Genomic DNA, 26,151 nt, shown 5'->3' on the forward strand with positions numbered 1-26,151 from the left:
TCACCGTGCGGTGGCAGTCTCCCTGCCGTCGTCCAAGTTGACTGCGCTGTAGCTTGTTTTTTTGTTGCGGCTCTGCTGCGGCTTCGACTTGCTTAGTTGTTGTTGGTGGTGTGCACACCTCGGTTTCTCCCGACGAGGACGAAGAAGGCACCGACAGTGAGCGAGAAAGCCACGAGGAAGAGGAAATTGGAAGAGGAGGGACTGCGGGAAAGGGAAAGTGATCGCCGAATCTCCTCTTCCCAGCCATCGATCGCGAGGGATCTCACAGATCGTCTCCTCAACGACGAGGAGGAAGAGGAGGAGGAGGAGATTCCGATCTGAATCGCCGGATCCCTGGCGGATGATCCATGGTAGTAAACCACCCTTGATTCTACTTACGTTATTAGATCATCAATCGTAACTGTCCTGCTTCTCTTCGACGTCTTCGTTTTCTTTACCTAATTTTGGACGAGAGTTCGGCGGATGCAAGACCTTTTAGGCTGCAGTTTCCTGTGTACTCCTTTTCCGCAAATTTAGGGCCTCCGAGATTTCAGAATATCTGCCCGTATCGAGTTTATCAGAGATTCATCTGCCTATAAGCGGATTGGACTCTTTTTCATATCAAATTAGAAGTAGTATATCTTTTGGTCGTGGTCTAGAGTAGTGTCGTTTAAGACATTCATTAAGAATGCATAAATCTACGATTTTCTATTCTGGGGAGCTGTCTCTTATCAGTTTTTTGCGCTAATGGAGTCAATTTGTAACTGTCAGGGACGGGTTGTGGATTGAAACAGTCATGATCTTTTCTAGTAAATGCTCATTTGGAGAAACACGATAGGAGAAAGCTATATGAGGGGGTGGGTTCGCCATATAGGAGATTCTGAGAGTTGGTCAATCTTTCTGGATCATGTTCACGATCCTCAAATTCAATTTTGCTTTTGTTTTGGAAGAAACATGACTAATATATATGGCCTCCGGGATTCTAGGCCTTATTTAATGTCAGTTTAGATGAGAGACTCTACTAATGCATGGATTGGACTACTTTGATGTGGAGCATTCACTTTTTGTTTAGAACAAGAAGGTTCGTGATAGTGTAAAAAGAATAGCTATGTCTATCATTCATATGTTGGGGCGCTATTTTTTTGTTCTCCATGTATTCTATGCAATTAGCCGATCCCACCTAGTGGGATAGTGCGTGGTTGTTGTTGTTGTTGTTGTATCCTATGCAATTAATTACTTAGTGAATTGAAGCTTACAAAATAACTCTATGGGGGTCTCATGAACTAAAAACGCGTTGGTCTTTTCTATTTGCCTTTGTTGTGCAAAAATGAAGGGAAAAAAAAACACCGAAGGGTTTTATAAGATGAGAGATTCAAAGAGTTGGCCTTTTTATTGTCCTCAAATGTGATTTTTTAGTTTTCTTATTGGTTTGTTTAATATCCTCAAAAAAATGAGAATAATTTATAAATGTATGTATGCAGGGAGTCTAGGGACAAATAGATATGTGAACACTGAGATTGATTATCCACCTTTGATAATTTATTTTTAGCTCCTTTATTGCCTTAACTGTAAAATGAAAGGTGGGCTGGTAAGAATTTTCTATTTGTCTTATGATTATTCTCAAATTGATTTTTTTTTTAAAGAATATTGAAACTTGTATCTCTAGAAAAAACACACGTGAAATTCTTTTTATATTGGTTATGATAATGGAGGCCTGGAGGCTTTTAATTAACAAGATTAGTGCTAGTTTTTCTTTCTTCTATTTCTTAAAATTTTTTTGGAATCCCAAGTACCAATGAACTTTAATGTGGCATCATCTGCAATTTAATATTGCACCGTCCACTTTTTTTTGGACATCTTGAATCATCTTATTACCAACCATAGGCGTTGGTAACTGACCCAGTAAGCTCCTGGTCCTTGCCGAAATGCTAGTAAGTCACCTACCATGCAGGGGCAACGAAAGAATACTGCTGAAACACCTACACAGATTGGATTGTGTTTTCAGCAATGTGGGAAAAAGGACAAACCCACTTTTGTCCATCCCATAAGGTTATTAAATTGCTACCATGACTTCATAGCTCAGGCATGCTAGTCTAAACCAACCTATATAGATCATAGAAATAGACATTTTTGAATAAGATCCACTATAACTTCTTTCTGCTAAAGATTGCACCATTTCTAAATCTCTAAGCTTCCATGTCCATATCGTAGCTGTGCATAGATATCCTTGCATGCAAGTCCCAATTTTTTGTGGTCAAATCTGTGCGGATGGGAGTACGTATAGGAAGGTTTAAAGTTGACCCAACAGTGCAACCCATAAATTGTCAAGTTCACCAAGTTTAATTATGAAATCATTTATGAATGAAGCCGTATCTTCTTCTGATTGTATGTTACATGACCAAGAATGTCTTGCTGTCTATCGTGGAATGAATGCATCCAGGGGAGTTTGTAGGTTTGATGATATTAATAAATCCACTTTGGTTTATTGTATCAGGATGGTAAATGCATTTATCAAAGTTGGATAATTTAGAAAGACCGACCTCACCTAGTGGGATAAGGCTTAGTTGTTGTTGTTGGATAAATTAGAAAGCATTTTGTTACTTCTATGTAAAATAATTGCTCATAAAATACCTTTAAAACTTAAAGAGAAGTTTTACAAAACGAAAATTAAAACTGCTATGTTATATGGAACTAAATATTGGGCTATGATTTGAGCACACTAGTAGAAGATAAGATGTGGATGTGCGATCATTTAAGGATAGACATGATAAGAAATGAGAACATTAAAAAGAAAGTTGCACCTATTGAGGGAAATTTCAGGAGACACATTTAAGATAATATGAATATGTACTTAGACGATCAATAAATGCTTTAGTTAGACGATGTGACACTTTGACAAATACACATATTAAATGAGGAAGAGGAAGAACAAAGACTTGGTTAGCAACCATAAAACAAAATAAAATTTATTTAAATATAAATGATAATATAGTAGGAGATAGAGCTGAATGATATAGAAGGATCCATATAGCGACTCCATCTAGTGGGACAAGATTTGGTTGTTGTTGTATATCTGTATCTTTTAACCGTAAAATCCATTTTACACTAACTGGCCTTAGTTAATTAGTCTCAAGTAAATGTCTCTAAAATGTGAAAACAATGAATTCAGGAGCAATGCTATTTGGCATTTTTGCATGTAATTTTATGATGAATTCCTATCATATGATACTATTTTGTATATGGTTATTGCCTAGTAGACATGTCAATTGTGTCATGCCACCCTTGGCATAGCATATTAGTAAGGATAATACCATGGTAGGTGGGCCCTTGCTGGGCCATGTGACATGGGCCATAGGTGGGGCATTAAGAGAAGAAGGGTAAAAATAACTCTAGTAAAATTATACCTCTACTACTAAAACAAAGAAAATATTAAAATCAGGGATAATATTAAAATGTTCAATTTGGCCATAACATAATCTATCCTTATAACTCAACGAGTTAAACCATAACATGTTATTACAAACACCCTCCAACCCGTCCCTTATATAAATCATGTAATTTATTTCCTTTTAAAACTCATGTGAATTCCCTTTTATAAATCATATGTTTTTTAATTAATTTGACTTGATGATCCAATGCCTCCATTTTTTAAAATATTAGTTTTTTTAAAGGGAGCTTTAGTGTAACGGTAAAATTATTGTTGTGCGACCTTGTTGTCATGAGTTCGAGTCGTAAAAATAGTCTCTTGCAATGCAAAGACTGTGTATAATAAACCCAATGTAGTTTGACCCCTCCCAAGCCCCCGCATTGGCGAGAGCTTCTTGCACTATGTTGTCCTTTAATATTTCTTTTTTTTTGTCTTTCAATTTTCAATTTTTATTATTAAATCAAATGCCTTAGTATGCCGACATAAACATGACCCATGCCTGACAATGCACAGGCCAATTTCATGGCCCCTTGAGGTTCAATTGTTGTGGGTAGTGCCTTACACGATGGTCCATTCAGAGTGATGCTAGGTGGGGCAAAGGAGGAGCCAAGGCAGGTTGAAGCAAAATCATGCCATACTTGGCCTAGGCATTGTAGCATGTTAATTGAAGCTCCTATGTTACTTTAACTGGAGCAATCATCATATATGCTGCACAAGATATATGTAATGCCAAGTAAAATGGCAAGATAATAGAACTTAGAATAGAATAGGAAACAAATATACTTTCTTTCTTTTGCTTTTATATCTCCAACTTTGCCCTTCCTGCAGTCTCTGATTCCATCAGTAGCTTTGCCTTTGCCTTTTTCTCGTAAGTCATCCAAGTTTTTAATTCAAATTAGCTATTGACTTAACACTTTTATTTTTTTCACCTAGCCACCCTATTCTGGATTCAATATCTGCTAACTTGGATATTTTCCAACGTCCATCTTTGCTCTCTTTGCAGTCAATTTATGCTTATGCGGTCTAGTTTGCTCCTACTCATTTCCAAAGATATTGTTTTGTTTCCTCCAAAATTAATACATTAAGTTCTTGTCACATTGGCTTTTGCCGGGGGCCATCTTCTAGTATAAGCTACTAAAGTTGTTAGTGATGCTGCATGTATAATTTCCTGGATAAAGAAAAATCCTTATGCTGCATGTATAATTTGCTTATTGTGAGATTCAAAACTGCAAATCCTGCACATGTGCACACAGTCCTGCTGGATAAGCAGTCACTAGCTCTGAAGTGATTCCTAGACCATCTTAAGTATTGATTGACTAAAATGGTCTACAGATTAAAGTCGGAAAAATTTGGTATGGTCTGAAATATATATAAACTTGAACTATTGATTCTGCCTGTTTGGATATTAGGCTGCAGGCTGCTTCCATTCTTTGTGCAATTATTGATTTACTTTTGTACGTTTTCCCCCATTCTCTTACCAGGCAAGTCTAGATAACATTATTGTGGGCTCTCATGTCTGGGTTGAAGATGCTGTTCTTGCTTGGATTGATGGGGAGGTTTTTAAGGTTGATGGCAATGAGATCCATGTGCATACAACCAATGGGAAAACAGTAAGTATGCAAAGTACTACCTTTTTTTATTTTATCATCATATCAAACTTCTGAGAAATTTATTGTGCCGATTGAGATGTGCACTTCAACTAGATTTGAGTACTTGCTGAATGTCTGCTTATTATCCATGTTACTTCCTCTTGCAATTCTATTATCTAGTGAATAGGATGTCATATTTATGTGATATTCTCTCTTTTTTTATCAGTTGTGCTACCTTATTTCATGCCAACCCCATCTAGTGGGATAAGACTTGGTGTTGTTGTTGTTGTACCTTATGTCATACCTACAATCAACTTTTCAGCATGCATTTTCATTTTTCTGTTTCCGTATTATTTATTTATTCTATTCATTTTTTGTCTGTGATCCTCTCTTATCCAAAGTAAAGATGTATATTTTTGCATTCTATATGTTTTTTTTTCCATGTCACTTTATTTCTAGGGCCACTATATACATTTACATAATTTCTTAGGAGGTTATTGGTCTTCTTTAATGCTGAATTTAACATTGCCTTCTCTCCATTCAAATTTGGGGTTTAAATCATTAACAATGGGTTAAGAGTTTCTATGTTGGCCAAGGTTACTTGACAGTTTCTTGGATCTCAAAAGGCAAAATTTGTTACTTGGGTTGACTATGAATATGGATTGGAATAGGTCGGTCTTGTACCAAGGCTAAAGTTTTACAGGAAAACAGATGATATATATTAAGTTGATTCAACTTTAAGATTAAGATGCAACATAATATTGAATCACAATTAGGCCAACTAGGTTGAGTAAAAATTAGAGATGCTAGAATAGACTCTTTACCAGTATCAGTTTACAATTTTCAAGAATATTTGGATGCTTGGATGGCCTGAGACAGATATAATAGATACCCACAGCTTAAGGAAAATCTTGGCTATATAATCTTGTAAATTCTATGTTTGGTTGCCTTTGCTATGCATCTTATCTAATCTAGTTGTCTTGTTACCTGATATTTTCTACTGAAAATACTGAGTTTGGGCTACTTGTTCCAAATGTAGGTTGTGGCAAACATATCAAAAGTGTTTCCCAAGGATACAGAAGCGCTACCTGGTGGTGTGGATGATATGACAAAATTGTCATACTTGCATGAGCCTGGAGTGTTGCAAAACCTTGCTGCACGTTATGAACTTAATGAAATATATGTGAGTCTTTTTATATTTTTCATTTTCTTATTGGTTATTTAGTCTTGAAAAGGTTTCTATGTAGAATAAGTGACTGAGATAGTTTTTGATTTTTGGCTAGACATACACTGGTAATATTCTGATCGCTGTCAACCCATTTCAAAGGTTACCTCATCTTTATGATACCCACATGATGGAGCAATACAAAGGAGCTGCATTTGGGGAACTAAGCCCTCATGTCTTTGCCGTTGCTGATGTTGCCTACAGGTGATTTTACTCATATTCACATCATTATCATCACCATAACATCATCATCATCAAGCTATGTTAGTCTCCTATCTAGGATCAGCTAACTTCAGTAGTAATATTGAGATCTCATCACTTAAATCACTTTTAATTATGTTAGCTAAAATTTGCTTTCCTCTCTGCTTTTTCACACCTTTAACTCAATTGGTTCAACAAGTTGGACTCTCAAATTTAATAGTTGGCTTTGAACACTTGCATCTCATTTTAACATATTTTCTCTCATTGTACCATGTAAGAAGCTACACTTGATTGCTTCATACCAGTAGTTGTAGGACCGTTGCGGCCAATTGGAAGGGGGATTGTTGGATATCCTGCAAAATCAAAAACGAACAACCCTTCCTCGAACTCTTTAAGCTAACACTTGTAAAATAAATAAAGCAGATAAATAAAACATTAAAAAGACGAGGCACAAGATTTACTTGGTTACAACCGATGTGGTTGTTAATCCAAGGAAGGTTAAGCGCACTAGAATACTCCTTCAGGCGGAGAAGCCTCTTACAACGTTGAAGCACACAAAAAGAAAACAGAAGCTTAAATACAACTCTAAAGCACACAAGCGTTGGAAATGAATTACTGGAGTTCGTTGAAAAGCTTCTGGACTAAGGCTATATTTATAGCCTTGGTCGGGGCCCCGAAGGGTTCCGGACGCCCTGGGAGGATAAAACTTTATCCCCCAACGTTCAGAACACATTAGACGCGTTCTGGTCAAACATGCTGGTCCGGGCGCACGGAGGGGTTCCGGGCGCCCCGGGCTGGTCCGGGCGCCCCGGACTGTTCCGGGCGCCCCGGACCAGTAAAGTTAACCTGTGTTGACTTTTTCATCCGGGACCACTGCTCTGGTTCGGTTCACCTCGGTCCGGGTCTTTAACTCTGGATCCGCTCGCTTGAGTGATCTCTGCCATCCGGAAAAGGACTCACCCGAACCCAACTGGTCTTCTCGAGCAGCCTTCCGCTCCGGCTTCTCGTCCCTCGGAATCGCCGTGTGTTTCCTTCTCGTCCACCAGCGTACTCATCCGCAGTCTTCGTCCCTCGGTCACACCCCGTGCCGACCTTCTCGCTAGCTGCGTCTCTTGCTCCCCGAGCAATCTTTCGCTCCAGCTTTCGTCCCTAGGAACCACCGCACGCTTCCTTCTCGTCCACTGGGGTACTCTTCCGCAGCACCTCGTCCCTTGGACGCACCGCGTGCCGTCCTTCTCGCTAGCTGCGTCTTCCGCTCGAGTACTTGTGCTCCTAAGCTATTGCACACTTAGACACAAGGTTAAAACAACACAAGACCTAACTTCACTTGTTGATCACACCAAAACAACCTTGGGGTTCCAACAATCTCCCCCTTTTGATGTGGTCAACCCAAGTTAAGCTAGGGTTAAAAATAGACATGAAAATGAAATAATTGCAATAACATGCAACATGATAGAAAAAATAAAATTTCAAAAATTCCAATTTTCAATTTCTACCTCCCCCTAGACTTATACTTTTTCTTCTCCTCCTTTGATCACATAAAAAATTGGGGTTGCAAGAAAAATCTAAGGGTTGACACTTAGAAAATTTATTACAAATCTATTTCACTGATTTTCTGGAAAATATTTCTAAGTTAAGAATAATTTCTAAGTCATTAAGAACTTTTGGAAAATTTTGAGAATTTTGAGAAAATTTTCACAAAAGCAATCTCAAAATATCAGAGAAAATTTCTAAGTTTAAAAATAACTTTTGGAAAATTTCTAAGTTTTCGTCATGAAAATTAAGAGTTTTCTCAGTAGAAAACTTTATGCATAAAATTTTTTTTTGGAACATGTAGAAATAATTAATTAAAAAAAAATTCTATGTATTTATTTTTAATTTAATTTAATTTAATTTAATTTTTTTTTATGCTTTTATCATAAAGTTTTAAATTTCCATTTTAGCTTATTACAATTTCTCAAATTTGAAGTAAGAAAATTTGAACATGCGAAGAATTGTTTCATGTTAATTTCTGTTAATAGTTTGTCGAGATACTTTAATCGACGGGCTATTTCTTTCAGCTTTAAAGCAACAAATATTAAACATGCAATAAATTGTATTGACAAAATAATTGGTAAAAATTCCTTTGACAATTTCTCTACTTTGCAAGATTCATTCGACAAAATAATTTGTAACTCGCAAGAATCTTTTGTCAGAACTTTTGCAATTCGAGAAACTCTTTCGATAATATTTCTAATTTGCAAGAAGAGTTCGACAGTTGATTTTATAATCCGAAAAGCTCTTTCGATGATTCAATTTTTAATTCACAAAATTCTTTCGGCGACATTTTGATTTATTTAACTAAGTATTTAGAAGGTGGAGACCATACCTGACTTACCTTGTCAGCTGTTGATTCTCCCCCTGTTGAATTGCTTTCTTCTAAAGACTCTCTCCCTTTCTCGATGCTTGTCTCGGTTGAGCTTTCTTCATCTTTCGGTGGGTCTTCTGCTATGATTGCTGTTTCGGCAATTTCTTTAGTCTGGGATTCGGCTTCTTCTGATTCTTCATGAATCTTCAAGAACTTTTCCCAAAGTTCTTTTGCGCTTTTGTACTCTCCGACTCTATTGATATCTTCATTTGGTATTACGGTTAGAATGTGAAATTTTGCCCGTCCGTTTGCCATTGACTTGTCATGTTGCTTCTTGTTCCAGAGGCGTAGGTCGAGTTCTTCTCCATTCGTTGTCTTTGGTGCTTCATAACCAGATTTCATTATTAGAAAAATACCAATATCTGAGTTTAGATATACCTCCATTTTTTGTTTCTAAACGGCAAACTCCCCCTTGAATGCTGGTGGGTAGTCGTTAGCTCCAGCCATCGTTTTGTTGCTTCAGACGGCGGTTAGTCCTTCTGAGACATCTCGGCTCTAATACCACTTGTAGAACCGTTATGGCCGGCTGGAAGGGGGGTTGTTGGATATCCTGCAAAATAAAAGACAAACAACCCTTCCTCGAACTCTTTAAGCTAACACTTGTAAAATAAACAAATCAGATAAATAAAACATTAAAAAGACGAGGCACATAATTTACTTAGTTACAACCGATGTGGTTGTTAATCCAAAGAAGGTTAAGCGCACTAGAATACTCCTTCAGGCGGAGAAGCCTTTTACAACGTTGAAGCACAAAAAGAAAACAGAAGCTTAAATACAACTCTAAAGCATACAAGCGTTGGAAATGAATTACTGGAGTTCGTTGAAAAGCTTCTGGACCAAGACTATATTTATAGCCTTGGTCGGGGCACCCCGAAGGGTTCCGGGCGCCCTAGGGGGATAAAACTTTATCCCCAACGTTCAGAACGCATTAGACGCGTTCTAGTCAAACATGCTGGTTCGGGCGCCTGGAGGGGTTCCGAGCGCCCCAGGCTGGTCCGGGCTCCCCGGACTGTTCCGGGCGCCCCGGACCAGTAAAGTCAACCTGCGTTGACTTTTTCATCCGGGACCACTGCTTTGGTTCGGTTCACCTCGGTCCGGGTCTTCAACTCCGGATCCGCTCGCTTGGGTGATCTCTGCCATCCGGAAAAGGGCTCACCCGAACCCAACTTCCGGTCTTCTCGAGCAGCCTTCCGCTCCGGCTTCTCGTCCCTCGCAATCGCCGTGTGTTTCCTTCTCGTCTACCAGCGTACTCATCCGCAGTCCGTCCCTCGGTCGCACCCCGTGTCGACCTTCTCACTAGCTGCGTCTCTTGCTCCCCGAGCAATCTTCCGCTCCGGCTTTCGTCCCTCGGAACCACCGCACGCTTCCTTCTCGTCCACCGGGGTACTCTTCCGCAGCACCGCGTGCCGTCCTTCTCGCTAGCTGCGTCTTCCGCTCGAGTACCTGTGCTCCTAAGCTCCTGCACACTTAGACACAAGGTTAAAACAACACATGACCTAACTTCACTTGTTGATCACACCAAAACAACCTTGGGGTTCCAACAGTAGTATCTTTTTGATTTTATCTTTTCAGTAACACTGCCAATCCATTTTAATATATTTTTATTTTTTCTGTATTAACCTTTCATATGTGTTAGATTAAGGGGCACACACGGGTCACACAAGATACTAAAATTTATATATAAATCTATATGTGTGTGTAGAGACTAAGGGGTACACACTTATCACACAAGATAGTAAAATGACTAAAATCTCCTCTTCATTTCAATCGCCTAATTTTTATATTCACAACATATAATAATGACATACCTGAATTTTAAATGGTTTTGTTCTCGGATAAGGAAACAGGGCCATGGTTAATGAAGGGAAAAACAACTCTATCTTGGTCAGCGGAGAAAGTGGTGCTGGTAAAACTGAAACAACCAAGATGCTTATGAGATATCTTGCATACTTAGGCGGACGATCTGGTATAGAAGGACGAACTGTTGAGCAGCAAGTTTTAGAGGTATCATGTGATAGACATGTTCGGTTGATACTATTTAATAATATTTAGTCCTTATAATTGTTACAAAGAATGTTAATATATGTAATTTGGATTAATACCTCATGTTTTTCTTCAGTCCAATCCAGTTCTTGAAGCTTTTGGAAATGCTAAAACTGTTCGAAACAATAACTCAAGGTAACTTTAACTTATTCCTGCCCTTTAGCATTTTCCATCCATTTTAGGCATTAACAGTGTGAATGAATTTGATGTTTCTGTTCAAAATTGTTAGTGTATTCTTGTTACTTGTGAAAGATGTTTTTTATTATGTTGTGTTCAGCCATCTAATTTCTTTCCTGATCTTTGTCTTAGTCGATTTGGCAAGTTTGTTGAGATTCAATTTGACAAAAGTGGAAGGATATCTGGTGCTGCTGTTAGAACATACTTGCTTGAAAGATCACGTGTTTGTCAAATTAATGATCCTGAGAGAAATTACCATTGCTTTTACCTTCTCTGTGCTGCGCCACAAGAAGTATGTACACAACCTACATTGTAACTTATTTCCAGAATACAGTGGACAAACTATAATGCTTATGAGTTGTGACAGGATGTTGCAAAATATAAGCTTGGGAATCCACAATCATTTCATTACTTGAACCAATCCAAATGCTTTAAGTTAGATGGGGTTGATGAAGCTCAAGAATATCTAGCTACTAGAAGGGCCATGGATATAGTTGGAATGAATGAGCAAGAACAGGTATGGAACTGAAACCAACCTTACTAGTTTCAATATACTAGAATTCAAATGTTGGGTCCTGAACTGTGTTGTTTGATTATAATGTTTAATTTCAGGAGTCAATATTCAGGGTCGTAGCTGCTATACTTCATATTGGTAACATTGATTTTGCTAAAGGGCCAGAGATAGATTCATCTGTTATCAAGGATGAGAAGTCAAGATTCCATCTTAACACAGCAGCTGAGCTTCTGATGTATGCCTAAGTTGATTTTTTTATTGCTTCAGAAAAAAAGAGAGCAGGTTCCTAATTTATGCTACTGGAGTTCTTTGATCACCAAGATGACATTAATACTGCTTATGACAGGTGTGATGCCAAGGGTTTGGAAGATGCATTTATAAAACGTGTCATGGTAACCCCTGAAGAGGTTATCACAAGAACACTTGATCCTGCTTCTGCAATTGTCAGCAGGGATGGTTTTGCAAAGACTGTGTATTCCCGTCTGTTTGATTGGTATAGATGCTAATGCTCTATTGTGGAAATACTGGTTTTGAGCTTATAAGTTCAACTAATAATTTGGGTTTATTGTATTATATACAGGCTTGTGGACAAAATTAATGTGTCAATTGGTCAGGACCCAAATTCAAAATCCCTAATTGGAGTTCTTGATATATATGGTTTTGAAAGTTTCAAATCAAATAGGTAATCCATGACTCCAGAAACACACTGGAACATTTTCTGCAAGAATTATTGATTGTTAAACTCCATACTTTCTAAGTCTAATCATGTATTGTATGTGAAAAAAGTTTTGAGCAGCTTTGTATCAATTATACAAATGAAAAGCTCCAACAGCATTTTAACCAGGTTTAGCCAAATTTTTGAATTTTAATTTGGAAGATTTCAGTAGTTCAAGTTTAACACAGGATTTGATGTACAGCATGTCTTCAAGATGGAGCAAGAGGAGTACACCAAGGAGGAGATTAACTGGAGCTACATAGAATTCGTCGATAATCAGGATGTTCTGGATTTGATTGAGAAGGTACCTGTTATACTTTTTCATTTCTCTGGAGATATTATATTATGCATTAAGAAAACACCCACTAGACATTTGTCATGGTTTGAAAAAATGTGGAGCATGATACGGTTGGATTTTTACTGGTTCACTCAGGGTCTGTCAGGGAATAGTAGATGGACCACCCAATTTTAGTGGTCTGCATACTGAGGATATATTGGTCAGTATATCCTCAGTATGCATGAGGTCACCTTTGGTTTCTAAAGAAAGAAGGACCAATATTGGTCTGTATAGTTGGTACGGCCTAGCACACAATATTTTTCCAGTACAATGGAACTCCAGGGTTCAGTATCAGAATGGTATTATGATACTGAATCTGGGTGGTGTAGCAGTCATTAATGTCCAATACTGACTTGTACCAGAAGATTCTATTAATTTTCAGCAGTGTGTTCTGTTCCATTTTTTTTTTTGTTATTGTTAACCTAATAAATTGTTCAATGAATGAATCCATTAAACTATTGTGCTATTGTTAACCCAATAAACTATGAGGAGTTAGGAGAATAATTGACATGGTGAAGAACTCCATAGCAGTGTTTTTATGTAAATTAGCTTACTCATTTATTCTCTTTGAAGGATTTTTTTTTTCATGCTTTTTACAGTGCGTGTATTTTCTCAAGCAAGTATGGCAACTATTATTGCATTTATTATTCTCTCACGTGCTGATGCACTTGTTTTTTTCTTGAATATCAAAATGTTTATTGAATTACTGGCATTCAAATGGCTTCTTTTTTTCTTCCAAGAACTTCTGAGAGCTGCCTCACAAATATATATTTATACCATCAAGAATATGCCAGAGTATGATATTAAGAGATTCCCAATATTCTGCTGGAAGAATTCTCTACGGTATATATAAAAGCCACGGGATGGTAGTAACCTGATGAATTTCTTATTTCTCTACTCACAGATGGGCATACACCAATCAACATGGAATCCAATTTTGATACCATGCCGCCAAAATTTATTCATTATTTACACTAATGCAATAATTTATCCATCTAGTGCAGTTTCTATTACCACCAATAACGACAACAACAACATCCAAGTCTTATCCCACTAGGTGGGGTTGGTTATATGGATGCTTCTACGTCATTAGGCTTTATCTCCTATTATATCATTATTTATATTTAAATAAATTTTAGCTTTGTTAACCAAGTCTTTTTTGGTCTTCCTCTTTCTCATTTGATATACATATTTGTCATACTTTCATATCGCCTAATTGAAGTATTATGGATCTCAGAGTTTTCCCTCAGTATGTGCAACCTTGATTTTCTCTTTAATATTGTTATTTCTTATTCTGTCCATCATTGTATGTTTGCACGTCCGCCTTAACATTCTCATCTTTACAACTCTCATTTTTGGCTCATGTTCTTGAGTCATAGCTCAACATTTAGCTACATATAATATAACAGGTCTAACCCAACAACAATTTCTATATTGTCATTGTGATGCTACTTAGAATCTTAGGGAAAATCAAATGAATAGATTCAAGACATTGCTCTCCTAGTTGATTGATGAAGTTGTAGGATCAATATATTGGGGTATGACTCTCCTCTTAAGTATTTATAATTCCATCCAATTCCTTAAAGAGAAGCAGGCCGTCTAGTTTGTGTGTAGCAGTTATGCAACAACGGTCATATGATATTGTTATTAGTTTTACTAAAACAATATATATATAGTAAGTGTGCAAGCAATGCACTACATTATAATATATAGATGTATCAAATTCAACTATGCAATATTCTGCCTATTTTTTAAATCTTAATAGACATATACATGCTTTTTAATCTCATGTTGTGTTGCTTAATATGACTAAAATTTGTCATTCCGCCAAATTATCAAAATCTTATATTGGCGTGTCTGGATAAACTTAAATAAATTCAACTAATGATATCTCTAATATTTATTATATTTTTGTGACTTGTTTGCTATAATGTTATTTTCAAAAGTACACAAATTAAGTCGAAAGAGATTATAAGTGTAAAAATATTCTATTCTATCTCAATTGTTAGGACTATGAGAAAAAGTGATTCAATGGCTAGGGGAAGGGGGGTGAATAGCACTTGACCTGCAAATAATAGCGCTTACTCTAGCCAATGCCTTAACAAAGTCAAGATCATACACTGGAAACAAAACAAATGCAAGACAATGCTAACAAACCATATGATGTGATTCAGAACTCTCGCTCCTACACACCACAGCTTGACTCTTCAGCGAGTCACTCTTGTGAAAAAATCTCTTATTAAGTCTATTACAATAAGAACATACAAAAAGACAAGTATGACAACTAATAAACTAAGTTAAGAAATGCAACAAGGAAGCTTAAGGATATCTGAATGTTGCTTAATTTATGTCAACCCTCAAAGGCTCCCCTTGGACTTCCTTATGCAGTCTTCAAGTTTTCTCTATTTTATTCTATCGTTGATCAGTCACTCCAGCCTCTAGCTTCCAGCCTCCAGTCTGCCAATAGATTGTTTAGTTAACTTAGTTCTGCAACAATTGATTATCCTCCTTAGCAACGACTACTTGAGTTGATTGATGTCAATTTTAATTGACTACCTGGATTCCTTGCGCCATTGAACTACCTAATCAAGATCTTCTCTGTAACTTTGTCAAGGCATGAGTCACTGGACTCACACACCAATCGACTAACATTCAGTTGACTGTCATATTGAATCGGCTCCAAGCAGAAATATTCTACTTGCAAGCTACCAAACCTAAATCTACTACCTAGTCAACTCAGCTAACCAATACTTGTGACACCTTCTAGTTGACTAAAGCCTCCACCATCCTAAGATTATCAAGTCTTCCCCTAAGTCAAACACTACCCTTAACCCAAAATAGAGGTTGCTTGACTTTCACTACTAACTCAAGAGTTTATCTTCTATAGCTACTTTGCCATCAAAGTTATCTCTTGTCAGGTCTCATGTCCTTCAGATCAGATGCACCGAGCCCATGGCTCACTCCATATGTCATCTTTCACTTCTAACTATGGAGTTTACCTTCTTTCAAATACAGTTAATGTTGCACCTTGATGCTTCTTGTACTATGGTCCCTTGAAGGTCTCATTTCTTCCTTCTCCATTCTCCAGCACATCATCAGCCACCAACGCAATCAACTTGGTCATGCCAAGTCAAGCTCCACAAGTTACTCCGCTATCACTAAATATTTTTTGTTTTACGAACCCTCGGATACCTCATGCATCCTTTTCTGAACTCCATCATACTTCCAAGCCACTTTGGCCACGCCAAGTCATCATCCACACTCGACCTCATTGAGTCACAAGTTCTGCAAGCTGCATGTGCATCTTGTTAAATTTTTGCACAACTTAACACACATATTTAATCCATATGCAAATCCTAACTTAAGTGCCTCGCCCAAACAACGAAAAATATATGTTCGAGGCTTATCACTTAAGACACGATTACACCAACATTGAAATGCATTGAAGTGAAAATGAATAAATCCCATTTTTCATGCAATTTTTTTTAGAACTAATCAAATCTAAGCTGAAGAGTGTTAAATGAGTAAAGATCATTTGAAATTGTCTTTGAATGTTTAAGCACATGTTGAAAAATGTCAACTAGATAAATATGGTACAATAAAATTTTAATTAAATTGAGTAATTATTGCTATAGTTTAACTTTGGAAGTAAGTGGAAGAAGATTAAAGGAGTAAAACTCATTTAAGTTCATCTTCTTGGACTATATGAATTATTGAGGGTAATGAAATTGTTTCATTTTGGCCGAGGGCCCAAACCTTGACATGTGGTGTTATCTTAAATTTTCAACATATGTTCCATATATTTATTTTACATAGAGTTTCATGCAAATTAAGCTCTACAATTGCTGGTAAATGCCATCTTGTGTTGTAATTGATAACAAGTTTATATGTTGTTTCAGAAACCTGGAGGAATTATTGCACTCCTTGATGAAGCTTGGTATGTGTTGATTCTTTCCTTGTGCTCTTTTACTTCTCCTTTTCCTACTTGAAACAACAGCTTGTGCTCTTAAGTATTGAAATGAACTTGTGACTAATCTCACTCTTCTTGGGTTCAGTATGTTTCCTTGTGCTCTTTTACCCATTTCTTTTTTTCCTAGTTGAAACAACAACATATGCTAATAAGTAATTACAGATGAATTTGTGACTAATCACACTCTTCTTGGGTTCAGTATGTTTCCCAGGTCAACTCATGAGACATTTGCCCAAAAGCTGTATCAGACATTCAAAAACAATAAGCGGTTTATAAAACCTAAACTTTCCCGCACAAACTTTACCATTTCCCACTATGCTGGAGAAGTTAGTATATTTTTCATTATATGTTTAAGCACAAATATGTGTTGATCTTCTCTTAATCCAAATTTACAAATTGTTGTTATCTAGGTAACGTATCAAGCTGACTACTTCTTGGACAAAAACAAAGATTATGTAGTAGCAGAGCACCAGGATTTACTGAATGCTTCTAAGTGCCCATTTGTTTCTGGTTTATTCCCGCCACTTCCCGAAGAGTCATCTAAATCTTCAAAGTTTTCTTCCATCGGATCTCGCTTTAAAGTAATGTCTTTTTTCTCCATATATGATGTTGATTTTAGCTTAGTATACAAGTATACAAGCATCTTACTCCTTGTGCTTCTTTGCAATTAATACTTGCGCTCATGATGTACTTGTCTAATGTCATTTCAGATTAAAAATGAATTTAGGCTTAGAATGTTATTTTAGGATGTTAATTATTTGCATAGCATGTAGCATTAGCAGATGTTGGTGATTTAACCTTTTGTTCATGATTATTGGAATTACAGTTCTTGTTAGTTTTTTAGATTAAAGCTACACCAATGAGTTAGTTGAGCAACATTTGCTTCAACAAGAGAATAGTACTATCAACCTTATGTTTTCCTTTATCACAAGAAAGCATCTATATGGTATAGACACGACTTAAAAGTTCAATATTGATGTTTTGGGCTTCATTATTTGCAAAGGAAGATGTGTTTTATAAATCTTTATGATATATAATTAGTTATTTGAAACTAACCAAATTCCTTCTTTTTGACGCAGCTACAACTTCAATCGCTGATGGAAACCTTGAGCTCAACTGAACCATTCTACATCAGATGTGTGAAGCCAAATAATGTTCTCAAACCTGCTATTTTTGAAAATTCCAATGTCATCCAACAGTTGCGTTGTGGGGTGGGTTTCACAATGTACTCATCTCTCTTGATATCTTTTGAGCTTCATGTAATTCTTCAAAGATTTGCTTCATGTAGGGTGTTCTTGAAGCAATTAGGATCAGCTGTGCTGGATATCCAACTCGAAGAACATTTTACGAATTTCTCCTTCGGTTTGGTCTTCTTGCCCCAGAAGTTCTGGAAGGAAAGTAAGTACCTTATCATTTGCAATATTAAGTTAATCAACTAGAGAAAAGTTCTCACACACATTAAGTGGCGTATAGTTGTGATAGATAATTTAATACATCCTCTCTGTCTTTTCTGATTCTGTCAGTTCTGATGACAAGATTGCATGCCAAAAAATTTTAGACAAAATGGGATTGAAGGGTTATCAGGTAGAATCATAAATAGTAAATTATTTTTTATGTTTGTGAACAATAGGATGAGTAGAGTATATATATTTATGTATTGTGGCATTTTCCATGGGCAGCTAGGCAAGAGCAAAGTGTTTCTGAGAGCTGGCCAGATGGCTGAATTGGACGCTAGAAGAGCAGAAGTACTTGGAAGAGCAGCCAGGACAATCCAAAGACAAATCCGCACATATATTGCTCGTAAAGAATTTCTTATGCTGCGGAAAACGACCATTCATCTTCAGTCTCGATGGAGAGGTATGATTCTTTTAGACTAAGAGTTATAGGTGGCCATCCATGTTGACTAACATTCAAAATGAACAAGTTACTCTACTACTGAGATAAGCATGTGGTCTTCTAATGCATGATTGGACATTTATTTAGAACCTCCTTATCAAATTGCTGGGATATTTAGTAATCACTTTTATATTTGTCTAGAATCTTCAACTGTGGTCTCAATTTTGTTAAATATAGGAAGATTGGCTTGTAAGCTTTATGAGCACATGAGACGTGAAGCGGCGGCAGTGAAAATCCAGAAGAATCTCCGTCGCTACTTTGCAAGAAAATCATTTTTGTTACTTCGGTCATCAGCAATTGCTTTGCAGATAGGATTAAGGGCAATGACTGCTCGCAATGACTTTAGATTCAAGAAGCAAACTAAAGCCTCGATTCACATTCAGGTAATGCATTCTGTATTTAGTTGTTTCATGATTTTATATTGTTCTGCTGGGAGATTCTTTTAGTGCAAGGTTTGGTTTATAGTTAGCGCATATATATACATTTGTTAATGGTTAGTTCTGTAAATAATCACTTCTTGTTTATTTACTGAGATTTAGATGAAATTGTCCTGTGATTGCAGGCTCAGTGGCGATGTCACAGAGATTATTCTCATTACATGAGATTGCAGAAGGCAACACTTTCTTATCAATGTGCTTGGAGACAAAGACTTGCAAGGAAAGAGCTGAGGAAGCTAAGAATGGTATCCTCTTATCTGTCTCTGTACTTTTCTTAGAAACTGAACCTTGTTACTAACTTGATTTATAATTGTAATGAGCGCAGGCTGCCAGGGAAACAGGAGCCCTGAAGGAAGCTAAAGACAAATTGGAAAAGCGTGTGGAAGAACTGACATGGCGTTTGCAGCTTGAAAGACGACTAAGAGTAATAGTTCTATGTTAGAATTCTGTAGAGGCATATAATACTGATCTTTATAGTGTTTTATTCAATGTTCTTGCTTTGAGGACTGTAATTGATCTATCTAACCTTTTTTATTCAAATATGCAGACTGATCTAGAAGAAGTGAAAGCACATGAAATTGCTAAATTACAAGACTCGTTGCATGAGGCACATCTTCAGGTTGATGAAGCTAAGGCCATGGTTATCAAGGAACGTGAGGCTGCACGCAAGGCAATTGAAGAAGCTCCTCCAGTAATAAAGGAAACTCCGATCATAGTTCAAGATACAGAAAAGATTAATTCACTCACTGCTGAAATTGAAAATCTGAAGGTAGAAAAGAAAGCCGACTATAACTATTTTTAGATAATTATCATTGTGAAGGTTAATGGAATATTGTGGATCCAAACCATTTGCTGATGAGATAACTTTCTCAATGTTAGGTTTCTTCTGAAATTTCACAAGTATCTAAGCTTACATTGAGAAAGTTCCTGTCTTGTGGTTAGATGTTTGTCACATTACTTCATTGCATGTTGATACTAGTGCAAAAGATTCGCCAAACTATCTGACCAGTATCAAAATATTTTTGGTTTTATTGACATATTCAATAACTTTTTCTTTTTTCCTTTGTCAGGTGTCACTGTTGACAGCAAATCAGGCAACAGAAACAGCTAATATAGCCTTGGCTGAGGCTCAGGAACAAAATAATGGATTAGCCAAGAGAGTGGAAGATGCCGAGATGCGAGCCGATCAGCTTCAGGATAATGTTCAAAGGTTGGTTTCATGATTATATTTCTGTTGCATGCCCCTAGTATACAAATATAATCATAGCCAATTATGTTAATGCACATTAGTTTAAGTTAATGGAAAACATAATAAAATTCTTAGGAAAACTCAAACATTTGTCTCAATTTCACACCCTCCTGTTTTTCTTTTTTAAAATAATAGCACAAGGTTAGGGGCCTAAGGGCTGCTAATTTCTCCCAACGTACAGGCTTGAAGAAAAACTAACAAACCTGGAGTCAGAGACCCATGTACTTCGTCAACAGGCTGTTGCCATTTCGCCAACTTCCAGAGCATTAACTACACGCCCAAGAACAACCATCATTCAGGTGCTTGTTACATTTCATTGCATTCGTGTTTTGTGTGAGCAAGAAACGAAATGCTCTTGCAAGATATATTATGTTGCCTGCTTTTGTTGCAGAGGAATACCGAAAATGGAAATGTTATGAATGGTGAATCAAAAACATCTGTGGTAATCATGAGAATTTATTTCTAATGAGCATTTAACATACTTCAATTTATATCTGATCATTTGCCCAAAAGATACAAGTAAACGACCTTGGATGGAGTTTCACACATTGAAATATGTAGGAATCAAACCCTGCTACGCCTAACTCTAGGGAACTTCCAAATGACGATACACCACAAAAGTCACTTAATGAGAAGCAGCAGGTATGCATTTAATCAGTTTCTTCATAGTTCAACTACAACTAAAAACTTTTTGATAATCGACTGTAGCATGTATCTATATCTATGCATTTTATGGCCTCTTTTATGATCAGTGATGTTGCACTCCTTTTCCCAAATTCCGTTAACCAGGAAAATCAGGACTTGCTCGTCGAATGCATCTCTAAAGACTTGGGCTTCTCAGGTGGCAGGCCTATTGCTGCTTGTCTCATATACAGATGTCTGCTCCACTGGAGATCGTTTGAAGTTGAAAGAACCAGCATCTTTGACCGCATAATTCAATCAATAGGCTCAGCTATTGAGGTTTTTTTTTTTGCTGGGAATATATTTCATTTAAATTGTCATTCAATCTAGGATGATATTACAATATTGTGTGTGATGGAACTTGACTTTTTTATTTGTAGTCTATATTATTTACAAACATACTAATTTTCAATCTTCATCTATGTAGGCCCAAGACAATACTGACATATTATCATATTGGTTGTCCAATTCCTCTACTTTGTTGTTGCTCCTTCAACGAACATTAAAGGCCACTGGAGCATCTAGTTTGACTCCACAGAGGCGTAGAACATCAGCTTTGTTCGGGAGAATGTCTCAAGTAAAACCAAATCTTTGATGTCCAATTAACAGAATAATTGTTTGTTATGTAGTTCTACCCTAGTTTACTTATTTAATTCCGTGCTGCTTCTCTATTTAAGGGTATTAGAGCTTCTCCTCAAAGTGCGGGTCTCTTTTCTTTCAATAGTCGCATCATGGGTGGATTGAATGATTTGCGACAAGTTGAAGCAAAATATCCTGCTTTGCTTTTCAAGCAGCAGCTTACTGCTTTCCTCGAAAAGATTTATGGAATGATAAGAGACAATCTAAAGAAAGAAATATCTCCATTGCTTGCTTTGTGTATCCAGGTACTAGAAATTAATTTTCAAATACATTTTCTGGGATCTTCATTGACATTGCTATCATGAAGGCACCAAGAACTTCCCGTGCAAGTTTATTGAAAGGCTCGCGATCCCAAGCAAATGCGATGGCCCAGCAGGCATTGATTGCTCATTGGCGCAGCATTGTGAAAAGTTTGACTAACTACTTGAAAATAATGAAAGCCAACTTTGTAAGTTTGGTGATATGCATCTCTCTCTATATGGTCAGCAAACTTCAGCTCATAATCACTTGTCCAAATTTCAGGTTCCTCCTTTCCTAGTTCGCAAGGTGTTCACACAAATTTTTTCATTTGTAAATGTTCAACTTTTTAATAGGTACTTATAAAATGCACTTGTGGACATCAGTTACCATTGTTGTATTAAAATTATGTTCTTCCAATGAAAATGTCTAATTTACTAGTCTTCCTCTCAGTCTTCTACTGAGGCGAGAATGCTGTTCGTTTAGCAATGGGGAATATCTCAAAGCAGGTTTGACGGAGTTGGAGCACTGGTGCTATGATGCAACTGAAGAGGTGAGTTCCTTTGTTCTCATTTTACTTTCCAATGACCCTGAACTAAAAATCAGTTACTTGCAGTATGCTGGTTCTGCATGGGATGAGTTGAAGCACATTAGACAGGCAGTTGGTTTCTTGGTAATATTTTAAACACATCATCTACGAGCTATCAAAAGTTTTTTTTTTTTTGAAAATTTCCTTTTTTCGAGATCTAATTCTGTGCACCTAATAATCTAGGTTATACATCAAAAGCCAAAGAAGACCTTGATGGAGATAACCAATGATCTATGCCCAGTTTGGCCCTCTACCTTGACCTGTTATGATGTCAAAAACAGCGCTCATTAGTATTCACATTTTGATTTATTGTTTGATTCTGTTTCCAGGTTCTCAGCATACAACAGTTGTATAGAATAAGTACAATGTACTGGGATGACAAATATGGAACGCACAGCGTATCAGCAGATGTAAGTTTTGACAATTTAGGAATTAAGCTTTCGAAGTATGGTCTTCTAATTTAGGAAGTCTAGCCTCCTGTGATCTAGACTAGAACTTGATATTTGGTTGCGACATCGGTTCGCTTCTTTTTTAGGTCATTTCGAGTATGCGAATCATGATGACAGAGGATTCAAATACTGCTGCTAGCAGTTCATTCTTGTTGGACGATGATTCCAGGTTCTTGTTCTTCACTAAATGAATGGAAAATCCATTTAAATAAAATTTCGACTAGTGTTTATCTTGTAAAATTTCTCAATGCAGTATACCTTTCTCGGTCGATGATATTTCAAAGTCGATGTCTGAGATAGAGATTGCAGATGTTGATCCGCCACCTCTGGTTCGCCAGAACTCGGGCTTTGCGTTTCTGCTACAAAGAAAGGAGTAGTTCATTTTGTCAACTATTCCTTGTAAATATGGCGTCATTCTATTTCTGTCAAATTGGCCACGAAAGAACCCAAAGGCAGTTGGTAGTCCATAATTTTAGTATTTGGGTTTGATTTATTGATTTGTTTTAATTGCATTTTTTTGTCTATGGTTTGTTTGATTTATTGGGAATACATCACAGGTTTGCTTTCTATTTAGATAAGTTGTAAAATATAGATCATTGTTGAATCAACTTTGTAAAATATTTAAAGGTGGCTTGTGTTCTTGTTGCTGTTTTTCTATTCTTTTCCTTTTTGATAAACTTTCTATCCCAATTTCAATGTAATGAGTTTCTCTTATTTGAAAATTTTTATAGATCAAATTATTTTCCTATTTTGGTTTAAAAAGATTTGAATGGCAAAATTTGTCACTATTCATTGATCTGAAGTCTTGTATACAAGGTTTATATTGAGATACATTCTATCAAAATACCTTCGAACATCGATTGATCCAATAAAAAACGACGATAGCAAGAGAGTGATGAGCACTCTTCTACTGTCTTGTGGTGAGCTTGTTTGGAGAAGTTAGTTGATCAATACTGATTCCTCTCCTTTATTCAAATGAAGAACTGCCCGTCTCTAGCCGTAGAAACAAACATTTTAGAAATAGATGAGCAACATCATCTTCACTTCCTCTGAATAGAGCTTCTGAATAGAGACATAATTGTAACATTGAAGTTGCTCTTGCGTCCTCCTTTATCTAACTATGGTATTGAGTTTATCCTTTACGATAAGCCACGATAGCACCTTTATTGTTAATGGGGGAAAAAGGACATAGTAGAAGAATCGATGTTAAATTGTCATATATAGTTTAATGTCTTCGTAGATTCTTTGTTAAAAGAGCGTTGGAAAGCTCCATTTAAGCGGCGCCTTACCATCAATCCACTTTCAAAACTTCCTTCTAAACTCTTTAAGGACCCACTTTAAATGAATAAATTGAAAAGATAAAATTTGATCCATTGGAAAGAGAAGCCTTTTCTTCTGATTTATTATGAAGATAATTAATAGTAATTTAGTTAATAGAAAAATCAAAACGTAAGTTAAAACTAAGGGGGCGTTTGGTTTAGGGTAATAGGAGTGGGGAATGGGAATGGGAATGAGAATCATTGATTACCATTGTTGATGTTTGGATTATAGGAATAGGAATACAAATAAGGGAATGAATCCTTGAAATTGGGTAATAACTCATTCCCATCTTCCTCCCCTTCAATGAGCCATTACCCTATTTTCATCAATCAAAATATTCCCTTATTCCAAAAATACCCTTAACTTAAAATTAAAATTTTCTCCATTAATATCAAATATCAAAATATATTTATTTATTTTTTCTTTCATATCACTTCTCTATCTTTGTTCTCTCTCATCATATTTTCTCTCTCATCATTTTATCACACACTCTCTCTCCTTAATCTTTCCTATTACACTCTCTTTCCCCTTTTTTTCTCATTACACTTTCTCTCTCATCATACTTTCTCTCTCCTCAATCTCTTCCATCGCACTCTCTTCCTTTTTTTCCCTCATTACACTTTCTCTCTCATCACACTTTCTCTCTCCTCAATCTCTCCCATCACACTCTCTTTTCTCTTTTTTCTCATCACACTTTCTCTCTCATCATACTTTCTCTCTCCTCAATATCTCTTGTCACACTCTCTCCTTTTTTCCTCAACACACTTTCTCTCTCATCATACTTTCTCTCTCCTCAATCTCTCCCATCATACTCACTGTTCTCTTTTTTTTCTCATCACACTTTTTCTCGCACCATACTTTCTCTCTCACCATACTTTCTCTCTCCTCTATCTCTCCCATCATACTCACTGTTCTCTTTTTTTCTCATCATACTTTATCTCTCACAATACTTTATCTCTCCTCAATCTCTCTCATCACACTCTCTCTCCTCATTTTTTCTCATTATATTTTCTCTCTCTTCATCCTCTCCCATCATACTTTCTCTCACATCATATTTTCTCTCTCATCTTCTCTCATCATGCTCTCTCCAATCGGCAATCACACTCTCTTTTCTCATTTTCTCTCATTACACTTTCTCTCTCTTCATTTTTTCTCATCACACTTTCTCTCTCATCATTCTCTTTCATCATATTTTTCTCTCACATTCATTTTCTCTCACATCTATTTTTTTCTCTTATTTTCCTTTAAGGGTAAAAAAGAAAATTTTGATTTATTCCGATAGAAGATATGCAACTAACCAAACATTGCTTTTAAAAGTGATATCCATGCTCATACCCATTCTCATTCCACAATACAATGATTCTCATTCCGATTCCTATTCCTAGGAAAGAACCAAACACCCCTTAAATCCAAGTGTTAGTGATAACACAGAAGACACGGTCAACGTCTAGATCCTTGGATTGCGTTCGCCATTGGCCTTTCAACGCAGCCATCGGGCTTTGCTTCGTGTTGCTCTTTCGCCCTCCGCCCGATTCCTTCGATCGATTTTCGCGAAAGCGGAGTGACGACGATGACATTTGCCTCGGCGAGGAAGACTGCGGCGACGGGGAACGTAGGGAGCATTGTCCTCGGTAGGGTTCAGAATGGGTGGAGTCGGAGTGGGGTGGAATGAGGCCTGGAGGGGGATTAAATCAGTTTCTTGAAGTTTTTTTTTTTAAAAAAAAAACAGGGGACATAAAACTGCATCCATGTGTGCTCACTTCTTTAGAAAGAAGATACATTTTAGGATTTTAGTTTTTTGTTTGATTGATACAAATATAAATACAGTCAAGGTAAACTGAGGATCCCAGACATAGGCATGTACGTCTGAGCATGCCTTCCTCTTAGCCATCTGTACTAATATATAGTAGTTATTCATGATTTATCTCATTTGTGCTATCCTAGAGATAAATTAAGGATAGTACTAAGTGAACGAATCATCTTTTTACCACATGAGGATAAGTTTTTGTAGCAATTCAAAAATCAGATCAAGCAACATTGACCCGGTCGCAACCAAGACACCTGGACAAA

General features: G+C 36.8%; 1 protein-coding gene across 4 annotated transcripts; it reads left to right on the forward strand.

Annotated features, from left to right (window-relative positions):
- On the forward strand, positions 1–23,402 carry LOC121986189 (myosin-17-like). Of its 4 annotated transcripts, XM_042540028.1 has the most exons (39): positions 1–350; positions 4,888–5,016; positions 6,035–6,178; positions 6,279–6,424; positions 10,676–10,832; positions 10,948–11,006; positions 11,181–11,340; positions 11,416–11,565; positions 11,661–11,797; positions 11,909–12,055; positions 12,143–12,244; positions 12,349–12,406; positions 12,480–12,581; positions 16,514–16,551; positions 16,784–16,910; positions 16,995–17,165; positions 17,664–17,795; positions 17,873–17,982; positions 18,108–18,168; positions 18,264–18,441; positions 18,658–18,863; positions 19,043–19,162; positions 19,243–19,341; positions 19,465–19,686; positions 19,988–20,127; positions 20,348–20,465; positions 20,558–20,608; positions 20,728–20,808; positions 20,956–21,126; positions 21,275–21,424; positions 21,525–21,731; positions 21,794–21,934; positions 22,009–22,079; positions 22,177–22,276; positions 22,340–22,396; positions 22,496–22,552; positions 22,642–22,722; positions 22,848–22,930; positions 23,015–23,402. In XM_042540028.1, the coding sequence occupies exons 1-39, from the start codon at positions 348–350 to the stop codon at positions 23,136–23,138; spliced, it is 4,590 nt and encodes a 1,529-aa protein (XP_042395962.1). In that variant the 5' UTR covers positions 1–347; the 3' UTR covers positions 23,139–23,402. The 4 variants fall into 4 exon arrangements, with proteins under 4 accessions (XP_042395962.1, XP_042395964.1, XP_042395965.1 ...); XM_042540030.1 differs by lacking the exons at positions 1–350; positions 4,888–5,016 and having other exon boundaries at positions 6,037–6,178; positions 10,669–10,832; XM_042540031.1 differs by lacking the exons at positions 1–350; positions 4,888–5,016 and having other exon boundaries at positions 6,038–6,178; positions 6,323–6,424; positions 10,669–10,832.
- The last annotated feature ends 2,749 nt before the right edge of the window (positions 23,403–26,151 follow it).

This window comes from Zingiber officinale, chromosome 5B (assembly GCF_018446385.1).
Source record: "Zingiber officinale cultivar Zhangliang chromosome 5B, Zo_v1.1, whole genome shotgun sequence".
NCBI lineage: Eukaryota > Viridiplantae > Streptophyta > Magnoliopsida > Zingiberales > Zingiberaceae > Zingiber > Zingiber officinale.

What these genes read in the sequence shown, in the direction of transcription:
- LOC121986189 (XM_042540028.1), top strand. An exon ending in AGCTGAGGAAGCTAAGAATG is followed by an intron (nt 19,163 to 19,242) that starts GTATCCTCTTAT and finishes TAATGAGCGCAG; the next exon opens with GCTGCCAGGGAAACAGGAGC. An exon ending in AAATAATGAAAGCCAACTTT is followed by an intron (nt 21,935 to 22,008) that starts GTAAGTTTGGTG and finishes TCCAAATTTCAG; the next exon opens with GTTCCTCCTTTCCTAGTTCG.